The sequence below is a fragment of the Euphorbia lathyris genome, chromosome 5, assembly GCF_963576675.1.
Source record: "Euphorbia lathyris chromosome 5, ddEupLath1.1, whole genome shotgun sequence".
Classification (NCBI taxonomy): Eukaryota; Viridiplantae; Streptophyta; class Magnoliopsida; order Malpighiales; family Euphorbiaceae; genus Euphorbia; species Euphorbia lathyris.
Window position 1 is genome coordinate 2,831,210 of NC_088914.1, and position 11,496 is coordinate 2,842,705.

General features: G+C 37.4%; 1 protein-coding gene across 7 annotated transcripts; it reads right to left on the bottom strand.

Moving 5' to 3' along the window:
• Nucleotides 1-397: 397 nt before the first annotated feature.
• Nucleotides 398-11,263, bottom strand: LOC136229369 (cation/H(+) antiporter 15-like). Of its 7 annotated transcripts, none has more exons than XM_066018105.1 (7): nucleotides 10,059-10,556; nucleotides 8,131-8,272; nucleotides 7,752-7,903; nucleotides 7,456-7,571; nucleotides 3,693-3,754; nucleotides 3,503-3,544; nucleotides 430-2,161 (listed from the first exon to the last, which is right to left on the bottom strand). In XM_066018105.1, the coding sequence occupies exons 2-7, from the start codon at nucleotides 8,230-8,232 to the stop codon at nucleotides 1,400-1,402; spliced, it is 1,236 nt and encodes a 411-aa protein (XP_065874177.1). In that variant the 5' UTR covers nucleotides 8,233-8,272; nucleotides 10,059-10,556; the 3' UTR covers nucleotides 430-1,399. The 7 variants fall into 7 exon arrangements, with proteins under 7 accessions (XP_065874181.1, XP_065874179.1, XP_065874177.1 ...); XM_066018106.1 differs by lacking the exon at nucleotides 10,059-10,556 and adding an exon at nucleotides 11,121-11,263 and having other exon boundaries at nucleotides 453-2,161; nucleotides 7,459-7,571; XM_066018104.1 differs by lacking the exon at nucleotides 10,059-10,556 and adding an exon at nucleotides 11,121-11,263 and having other exon boundaries at nucleotides 453-2,161.
• Between the last annotated feature and the right edge of the window lie 233 nt (nucleotides 11,264-11,496).

Genomic DNA, 11,496 nt, shown 5'->3' on the forward strand with positions numbered 1-11,496 from the left:
ATAAGGTTAAAATAGTAAAATGTATTATTTTATCCTTATCCCTATCTCACGTACCAAACATTGAATAATAATTCTCGACTATCATATTTTTATCCATATCCCAACCATTTATCCTTATCCTCATCCCAACCTTTATCCTTATCCCTGTCTCAATAGAATACCAAACGTCCCGTTAATATATTTGTATTTATTTATAATAAGGAAGACAACATATTTTCTCTAAAAAGACATAATTGTGTTGAAAATGCAGGTATGCAATTTTCTTTTAAATAAAATGTTGTGATTACTTATTGAATTTATACATCTTCAATTTTAATTCACAAATAGAATAATATATATTTTTCAACTAATAATCATACTAAAATGTACATACTGTAATTTCTTTATTTTTAATAAAATAGTATTTATAAAATTAGTGTATGTCCCGTGCAATGCACGGGTGTAAAGCTAGTAGGAATAGATATTCCTAAGGAATAGTTATTCTATTCTTTCCTATTCTATTCCTAAGGAATGACTATTCTATTCCATTCTACTTCATTCTGTGAACCAAACGGCACCTTAGGGTTAAGGTGTAAAAATACCTCTAACGTTTTGGATCAGGAGCAATTTTACCCTTAACGTCTAAAATGGTGCAATTTTACCCCTAACGTTTGTAGCCAAGAGCAATTTTACCCCTAACGTTGATAAATTTGGTCAATTTTAGAAGTAATTCATCAAACTGTATTCTCGGTCATGAATCTTATCATCTATACTTCACATGTGCGTCATTTTATCAGTGACAAATCATAAACATATGTTGGGATGTGAAAAAAAATAAAAAAAATATACTGTTTTTTGTACGAATTAGACAAAAAAATTCAAAAAATTCACCGAATTTATAAATATTAATCTCTAATTCTATTATTAAATTACAAAAAACATGAAATCTTGTTTTTAGAATGAATTGATATGCGATTGGTGCAAAATAACGAACAAAAATATCTGTGTTTTATAATAGTGTCTGAAATTGACCCAAATTATCAACGTTAGGGGTAAAATTGCTCTTGGCTACAAACGTTAGGGGCAAAATTGCACCATTTAAGACGTTAAGGGTAAAATTGCTCCGACCCAAAAGGTTAAGGGTATTTTTGCGGGTAAATTACATACGTGGTGTACAACCTTTACCTGTAATCACATTTTGGTGTACAACCAAAATTTTGTCACACTAAACTGTACAACCTTTTAGTGACCTCCCACTAAAGTGTACAGCAGGTAAAAATGACCGGTCAATGCCCAGTCAACGCACCACCTCAGCTTTGACCGGTCAAAAAGTCAAAAAAATTCAACCACTTAATATAAATTACTTCTATACCCCTATCTCTCCATATCTTCATCTTCTTCCTTCTATTTCTTTCTCTCTCTAACCTCTCTCTTTGAATTTCTTTATCTCTCTAACCTCTCTCACTAAAATCAATACCATCAAATCTTTGTAGGAAACTTCAAATTTCTTTCTCTCTCTAACCTCTCTCTCCGAATTTGATTCTCCGGTAGCTCCATATCCTCTATCCACGAAGATTGCGACGGAGCAAGGAGCATCGTTTAAAACGTGGAGATTTACACTTCGAAATGAGCTGCTACCTTCTTCCTCTAATTTCCCGTCCCGAGTCGGCAATTTGTGGAACGGAAGGATCAACAGAGACACGTGTTTATCTTCGGCGACGCTGCAAATATCTTCGTGCATTGTGGAAAACGGCGACAATGCGGTTAAAGGTTGAGCAGCTACATAATCCTGAAGATTGGAGTAAGTCTCGAACAAATTGACGATCTGTTCAGAAAAGTTGCAGGTTTTCCGGTTGCTGGAAGTGCCAGGAGTATGGACTATAAGTGAAGCGGAGGCACGGCCGGTGAGCTCGACAAGGTGGAGGGCGAAAACACAGAGAGGCAAACCTTTAGAGGCATTGGAAGAGTCTAAGAGATTGATGGTGCCTAAGGCGTTTGCTGAACTCTGTAAGCAACTGAGAATTAGGAATTCTCTTCCGAGTCTGATGTTCTGAATTGTCCTTAGCTTGTAATTGCTGAGACGTTTGTTTGGGTTGTAAATTGATGATATAATCGACGGCACTACTGCGGTCATCACCACTGTGCTTATCACCATTACCACATAATCGTCACTATCCAAGTACTGCAACCATTTCAATTTTACAAATATAATCAGAAAGAATTACATAAATTCAAGATCCAACTTATAACCTAGAATTACATCTTTTCGTTTCCTAGTTTAAAATTGCATTGTTATAACCTAACTTATATAAGGGTTGAACCTTTGAAACCAATTTGAGCATTTTTGTTATCTGGTTAATAAGGAGAAGAGTTTAGGAAAAAGCTTAGAGAGAGAGAAATTTGAAGAGAGAGAGAGAGGTTAGAGAGAGAAAGAAATTTGAAGTTTCCTATAAAGATTTGATGGTATTGATTTTAGTGAGAGAGGTTAGAGAGATAAAGAAATTCAAAGAGAGAGGTTAGAGAGATAATGAAATTCAAAGAGATAGGTTAGAGAGAGAAAGAAATTTGAAGAGAGAAAAAGAAATAGAAGGAAGAAGATGAAGATATGGAGAGATAGGGGTATAGAAGTAATTTATATTAAGTGGTTGAATTTTTTTGACTTTTTGACCGGTCAAAACTGAGGTGGCGCGTTGACTGAGCATTGACCGGTCATTTTTACCTGCTGTACACTTTAGTGGGAGGTCACTAAAAGGTTGTACAGTTTAGTGTGACAAAATTTTAGTTGTACACCAAAGTGTGATTACAGGTAAAGGTTATACACCACGTATGTAATTTACCCGTATTTTTGCACCTTAACCCTCTCCTTTACATTACTTACCCTAATACTATGTCGTTTTGTAACATTCCCACGGACCGAAATTCTCCCATTCCCAGTTCAACTCCTCTCACCCCAGCCTCTCTCCCACCCCGAGCCGCAACCAGCACCACTTCAGTGTACTTCAAGCAGCATCAAGCAATTTCCACTAACTTTTTAGCATCATTACAAACAATAGAAAACAAGTCATTTTTTTGAAGATGGTGTCTACTTGAAAAATCTTTTACACAAGGTTATTCTTTCATAATAACTATAACTGCATACTAGTTACACAATCTATATGATGATTCCTTTCTAGAGAATTAAAACTAGATGATGCTTAAAGCCCCCACACTCAAAACATCATGAATGCAATTTGATGGGCAAGAAACGATCTAATATGTTGTCATTTCTAATTTTTACAGGCATTTTTTATTTTCTATAATTGTATACAAAATAGTGTATATAATGGATTGCAAAGGTCTCTGATATCATAAAACTTTGTATGGAGGTTTACAAGAATAATTTTGTCTACATAACTGATGTATCTGCTGTTAGGAAATCACGTAACTTAACATCTGCACATTTTTTTTTTTAAAACACATCTGCATTACTTGAAAAACCCCAACACTATAAATGCTAAGAAATAAAACAACGGGAATGACCAACCTTAATATTTGCACACAGGTCTTCCATGCAGTTGTCAGTTATCTGTCAAAGAAAGATCGATGGAACAAAACTGAATAGATCATCCAATCTCAAGTTTGCCTCCTTTCAAGTTACTCATAGGAAACAAGGAAAGAGAAGAAGCTGTAAAGCCTCCAATGGCTAGGAGATACTCAAATCATAGGAAGGTTACCTTAGGCTCAAAGGTTGATGGATTTTGAGAGACCAGTCTATCTTTAAATTTTCTAAAAGTACCTGCAAAACACGAATAACTCATAAATTTGCTAGCAAGCTACAAGATCTGGTTTCCAAATACCAGAAAAACTTTCTTATGCTCATGAATTATTTGAAACCAAAAGGAGTTGAACATTTAATTAGAAGTTAAATTTTCTTAAATTTGAGAATATCAAATTAAACTCCGCCTGTGAGGGTCACTTGGTGGCCTTTACAGCCGGTCCCAAGCCCGGACAAAGGAGGAGGGTTGCGGTAGGTTTGTGGCGGCCAGCGTAAAACTTAGCCACATCTTATGACATGAACCATAATATAAATACCGTTGGGGCGTTCCCTACTCAGCGACGCGCTGCACTTCCTAGACCCGGGTGTAGTGATAAATGTGCAAGGGTTGCTAGGTCGTCGCCCCGAAGCGGCGCGCCACCCCAGGACCCGGGGGTGGTGTCAAATATGCAAGGGTTGCGGGTAAATAAGCTAGTCCACGGTAATGGTAGGGGTAGGGGTAAGGGTAGTAGGTTACGCTTTGGGACATGGAACATAGGTTCTTTGACAGGAAGATTAGCTGAAATTGTAGATGTTATGAAGAGGAGGAGAATAAATATATTATGCCTACAAGAAACCAAGTGGGTTGGAGCCAAGGCTAGAGAGATAGCTCCTTGGGGTTATAAGCTTTGGTACTCAGGAAAGGATAAGGGTAGAAATGGAGTAGGTATTCTTATTGATAGGGAGTATATTGATGAGGTAGTAGCGGTGTCTAGGAAGAGCGATAGAATTATGAGTGTTAAGCTAGTGATAGGGGATGAGGTTGTGAATGTCATTAGTGCATATGCGCCACAAATAGGATTAGATGTGTCTATAAGACAAGCTTTTTGGGATGACTTAGAGGAAGTGGTGCAACAGGTTCCTAGGGATGAAAAAATGGTACTAGGGGGTGATCTCAATGGACACGTGGGTTCTAGGCGAGATGGGTTTGAGAGTGTTCATGGAGGGTATGGTTTTGGAGATAAGAATGAAGCAGGAAATGATATTTTGGAATTCGCATCAGCCTATGACTTGAGTATCATGAACACATGGTTTATGAAGAGAACATCCCACTTAGTGACTTATCGGAGTGGCGGTAATGCGAGCCAAATTGACTTCTTCTTAGTAAGGAGTGCTTGGAGAAAGAGTTATATTGATTGTAAGGTGATCCCTGGTGAGAGTACGACAACCCAACATAGAGTAGTGGTGCTAGATTTTCGAAGTAGGAAATGTATAAGAAAACAAACACCTCAAGTAGAGACTAAGATTAAGTGGTGGAAATTGCAAGGGGAGAATCAACAAAAATTTGTGGATGAGATGACCAAAAAAGATATTTGGACTTGCAATATGGATTCAGATATAGATTCAATATGGAATAAGATGGAGCATAGTATAAGGGAAGTAGCGAAGGAAGTTCTAGGGGAATCTAAAGGTAGCATGCCACCGGGTAAGGACACATCTTGGTGGACAGAAGAAGTACGACAAGCAGTAAAGAGTAAGAGAGAATCCTATAAACTATTGGGGAAATGTAGGAGTGACGAGAACTACGAAAAATACAAAGAGGCTAAAAGGGAAGTAAAGAAGGTCATACGAGATGCTAGAGCAAAGGTGAATCGGGATCTGTATACAAGATTGGATACGAAAGAAGGGGAAAGAGACATATATAGAATTGCTCGGATGAGAGATAGGAAGACGCGAGATCTCGGAAAAGTTAAATGTGTGAAGGATGTGGACCAGAAAGTCCTAGTTGGAGATAAGGATATCAAGGAACGATGGAGGTCCTATTTTGATGACTTATTTAATGGAGATCGCCAACAAGATGTTGGAGATATAAGTATCCATCACGATATGATAAATCATGAATGCCTGCGGAGAATTCAAAAGGGTGAAGTCAAAATGGCATTAAGTAAGATGAAGTTGAAGAAAGCAGTAGGACCTGATGGCATCCCTATTGAGATTTGGAGATGTTTGGGAGAAAGAGGAATCGAATGGTTGACGACGTTCTTCAACAAAATTTGGAGAAACAATAAGATGCCATCAGAATGGAGGAAAAGTACCTTAATCCCTTTGTATAAGAACAAAGGCGATGTCCAAGATTGTGCCAACTATCGGGGAATCAAATTAATGAGTCACACTATGAAACTTTGGGAGCGAGTGATTGAACAAAGGCTAAGGAGGACGGTGAAGATCTCGGAAAACCAGTTTGGCTTTATGCCGGGAAGATCAACTATGGAAGCCATCCATCTAATGAGACAATTAATGGAGCACTATCGAAATAAGAAGAAAGACTTGCATATGGTTTTCATTGACTTGGAGAAAGCATATGATAAGGTACCAAGGGAAGTACTTTGGTGGGCCTTGATAAGGAAAGGCATTTCGCGGAAATATATTGACATCATAAAGGACATGTATGAGGGAGTATGCACGAGTGTACGTACTAGTGTTGGGAAAACTGAAGAGTTTCCTATTACGATTGGAGTGCATCAAGGTTCCGCACTAAGCCCATTTCTTTTTGCCATCGTTATGGATGAACTAACAAGTTCACTTCAAGATGGTATACCATGGTGCATGCTGTTTGCAGATGATATTGTGTTGGTTGATGAGACGAAAGAAGGAGTGGAGATGAAGTTGGAACTATGGAGGCAAACTCTAGAATCTAGAGGCTTTAAGTTGAGTCGAAGTAAGACAGAATATTTGGAGTGTAAGTTTAGCGGCCGTAGGAGTAGGGAGGCAGGGACAATCACCCTAGATGGGAGAGTTGTTCAGGCCTCGGATTGCTTCCGGTATTTAGGATCTATTATCCAAACGGATGGAGAAGTAGATGGAGATGTTGCCCATAGGATTAAAGCTGGTTGGTCGAAGTGGAAGAGTGCTACGGGTTTCCTTTGTGATCCCGGCATGCCTAATAGATTGAAGGGAAAATTCTACCGGAAGGCAATTAGACCAGCATTGTTATATGGTACGGAGTGTTGGGCAGTGAAACACTGCCACATCCATAAGATGTCGGTGGCGGAGATGCGTATGTTGAGATGGATGTGTGGTCACACGAGAAAGGACCGGGTGCGTAATGAAATAATTAGGACAAAAGTAGGGGTTACATCTATTGAGAATAAAATGAGAGAAAACCGACTAAGGTGGTTTGGCCATGTGAGACGTAGAGCGCTTGATGCGCCGGTTAGGAGAACCGAAGAGTGGCAAAGGGATGTAGTGGTGAGGGGTAGGGGAAGACCTAAGCAAACTTGGAGGAGGGTGATCGAGAGTGATATGAGTTTATTGGGAATTGAGGAAAATATGGTAGTGGATAGGACGGAGTGGAGGGAGCGAATCTGTGTCGCTGACACGACTTGATTTTCACGGTTTTATATGATGGTTCATGTTAGCCGACCCCGAATCATTTCGGGACTAAGGCTTTGTTGTTGTTGTTGTTGAGAATATCAAATTACTGTGAACACAATGGGAACTTATAAAATGGAGTGCAGCCTGGGCATTAATGTGTGTGTGTGTGTGTGTGTTTGATCATATATTGAGCTCAGAGATCAATTCCCATCTAGATAAACATAGCCTAGGATAAGAAAAAGCATGAAGTAAACTAACATATGTTTAATGAACAATTTGATATCAGTTAAACCAGAAGAAACTCTCTCTTATAATACAAAGGGGACATATATGACTGTGTCCTAAGAATAACACTCAAAACTTATCACCACGTTTTTCATAATCCTCTTCTGAAATTGCGTATTTCTTCACCAATGATGTATCTTCTAGCCACCCACCAGAGGTTACTGATGAAGGATCAAGATCTATTACATGTAGCCGAAACCTTTTAATACACAAAAACACCCAAGTGAAAAAAAATCAAATTCTATGAAATAAGAAATTTGTACGCCCTTGTTCAAGTTAAAGCAAGCAATGAGAAAGTTTAGAAACAACCAGATAAAAACTTCAAAAACAGAATTTGACCCATTTCAAGATTTAAGATTATAGGTATAACAAGACAAACCCGTCAAGAGGGGAATAAAAACCAAGGGGTCTGGAATCATCAGCTAAATCACAAATTTTGGACTTGTTGTCATCGTAAAGCTCAAGGGACATACAGTTAACCGATGTCCCGCATTTCCTCCACAGCTTCTCTTTCACAGATTCCATTGTAGACTATATTTTTTGTCAAGAGAGAATGTCAAATTCATGGATTGTTATTAACAAAAAAAGACAAGGTATAGTACCATTAAAAATTGGGTATATCATATGCAGATGATTCAAGACAACGCCCAATTAGAGAGGATGAGGATCTCATATATCATATGCCTACTTTTTCCTGGAAGACGGCAGACGGCTAATAATTGGGTATAGCACCATTAAAAATTGGGTATTATACAGACCTGGAGGGAGAAGCGGACATCAGCGGAGAAGGTCTTGAGGTTGGAGTGAGTAATGTGCAAGAGGACCGAGTCATCCCCATCTATCTGTAGCCGACCTGCCATGCTTTTCTATTTTCCTTTGTGATTTTCAATTTCTCATGTACTGCAAATCAAGATTTCAAAATCAGTTCAAAATTCACTGACCTTTTTTTTTGGGTTAAAATATTAACCAATTAGTGGATAGTTTTGTTAAGCTCACAAAATTTCAATTCATACTAAAATGTTTACTTCCTCTATCTGCGAATATAGGTACAAATCTGATTTCCCACAAGACAAAAAACAAAAACAATAAATGATGTTGTTTTCCTAATATACCCTTAAATTAATGAATGAAGCATTTATTTTATTCTAAATTTATATTTTTAACCATGATAAATAAGGGTAAGTTGATGCATTATTTGTATTATGGAACCAATTGAACTAAGAGCTTAAACTTAAAGTTAAGGCCAAAATCATATTAATATCTGACACACCCTCACACGCGAATGTCAACTGGCTTGAAACGGGAACAACACAGGCCATCTTACCATGTGTTGAAACTAAATCAACAAATTAGGTTGCTAGGATTCGAACCATTGATCACTTGGTCAAAGAGGCTTTGATACCATGTCATGGAATCAATTAAATTAAAAGTTTAAGATGATAGTTAAGGCGCAATTCATATTAATTAAAAATGGAGTTGTGCCTATTCCATGGCATGTCAACAAGGTGAATTTGTTCCTATATTCGTGGGATGGAGGGAGTATCAATCAAATTCCAACTCTGATCAATTTCTCGCTATGCGGAAAGTATTTCTTAAATGCTTATTAGATCGCTACATCAGCCACTCAAGAAGGAATTGGTGGAAGTTAGTCAGATTTGACTTCTGTGAAATCTGACTAAAAAAGTTCATGCAATTTTTTAGCACAAATTGGAATAAATTTTGTGGATGTGATGAAACTATTCTCAAATTTGGAGACAATCACTGCTTTTAACCCACAATCTGAATGCTGCTGTTATTAGTAAAGTTCGTCAGGAGAGGTGTACAAGTACAATACACAGTAACATATTGTCTAAGATTGAGATGTTAACAGGGTGGGACGGAAGGGATGAGCAACAGTCGATTCAGGTCACAAACAAAACCAAACTATAACTGAACCAAAATTTGACAGGATTTATACACCAGATTGGACTTTATATCTTAACTGAACAGAACAGAACCAAAATTATTGGTTTGGTTCAAAATGAAACTAACTGAAGTTTTCTCACACATTGAAGAAGGGGGAAAAAAGCCAGTTTTTGTGAACCTATTATTATGCATGCTAAGCTTGTAATTTAGAAACCTCTTGTAGAAATGAAATTAAGCACAATTACTATGACTAGGGCGTAACTGCTTTATCAGTCAAGTATTTTTTAACTTCAATGAAGACTTTTGGTAGTAATTAGGTGCATTTTAAGGCAAGGGAAGCTACCAAAAACTAAAACCGCAAACACCTTCCCTGGCTTCAAGTTCAACCCTTTGTATTACGAACTAACTTTTTCATTCGTTTCAATGGAGAAAGTATAAAATTGTAACCCATCATATATAATTGGGTTTAGTAGTTTAGTTTAATTATTCTACACAGAACAAAAACACATTAGGAAAATGTATGATTCTACAAACTAACATTCTATCTTACCATACCAGCTAATTCATAATGTTTTATCAAAGCAACAAATCAAACCATAAGGAATTTAGGGATCATAACACAAGACAGCAAGTAATATATTCTGATTGTGAATTCTTTTGTTTATAATTCACATATTTTCACTGGTTTTCTTCAAATATCAACGCAATAATTGACATACTTCACTGATTTTCTTCAGTAAAATGAAATTAGAAGCAGGGACTTAAGATTAGGGTTTCTTACTAGCTGGAGATGTGTGGTCTGGTGGAGATAGCTGAGTTACACTTCACAAGGCTAATGGGTTCAAGTCTTCAACAAATGTCGACTAAGGGACTGACATTGATAAACGAAAGGAAGTCGGGATCAAGGAAACGGAGCGCAGGCAGGATAGCGACCAAAAAGGACAATGGTGAACTGAAGTGGTGCTGGTTGCGGCTCGGGGTGGGAGAGAGGCTGAGCTGAGAGGAGTTGAACTGGGAAATGGGAAATTCGGTCCGTGGGAATGGTACAAAACGGCATAGTATTAGGGTAAGTAATGTAAAGTAGATATATGAGGGTTATTGCTATTTATCGCCCTAAATTACTTATCACATCCTAACATATGTTTATGATTTGTTACTGATAAAATAACACATGTGTGACGTGTAGATGATAAGATTTATGACCGAGAAGACAATTTGATGAATTATTTCTCAAATTGACCCAATTTATCAACCTTAGAGGTAAAATTGCTCTTGCTTTCAATGTTAGGGGTAAAATTGCACTATTTTAGACGTTAGGGGTAAAATTACTTCTGACCCAAAATGTTAGGGATATTTTGCACCTTAACCTGCATTTAATAAACCCTTATCAACTTTTAGTGGCCAAGGGTGCAATTTACCCATTTTTTCAATTTACTCATAATTTTAAAAATACTAGCTTTCAATTTACTCACATCCGCCACGTTTATAATTGGACTAATTTTATTTGTAACTACAGTTATATTTTACACAAATATGGTTCTCATTTTTTCCACTCCACCATGAGTAAAGTTGCCATTCAATAACAACCGATCAAAAATACGTGTAAGCATATGAAAAAAATAACTCATGTGTACAACCAGTGGTGGATGCAGATTTTCGAAAGGGGATAATTTTAACCCAACATTTAAAAAAAAAAAATCTTGCATATATGAAAAAAAGTCAATAATACAAAAACTTTAATTAATTTTACCTTTACTTCATATCTCTAAATTAATTTCATAAATTAAAAACTCTAAAAAAGACAAACCTAATTTTAATTTAAAAAAAAAACAAGAAAACTTACCTTGTTGTGGTGGTAGCCGGTGGCGGAAGTTGAAGGAGGAGACGGTGGCCGGCCGGAAATTGAAGGAGGAGAGGAGGGAGAGAAGTAAAATTAAAAGAAATGGGGGAGCTGGTCAAAATAGAAGAGAGCTGGGAAGGATAAGGGATTGGGATCGATCTCCTGATCCCAATACCTTTTAATTTATTAAATTTGCCCAGACTCAAAACGACGTCGTTTTGGTCTGGGGCAAATTTAGTAAATTAAAAGATATCAGGAATCTCCTGATCTCTTTTATTCCCCAGACTAAAACGACGTCGTTTGAGTCTGGGGGCAAATTAGAAAAAAAAAGGCCCAGCCTAGTCAAATGGGCTGGGCTAGACTTAATTAACCTAGAGAA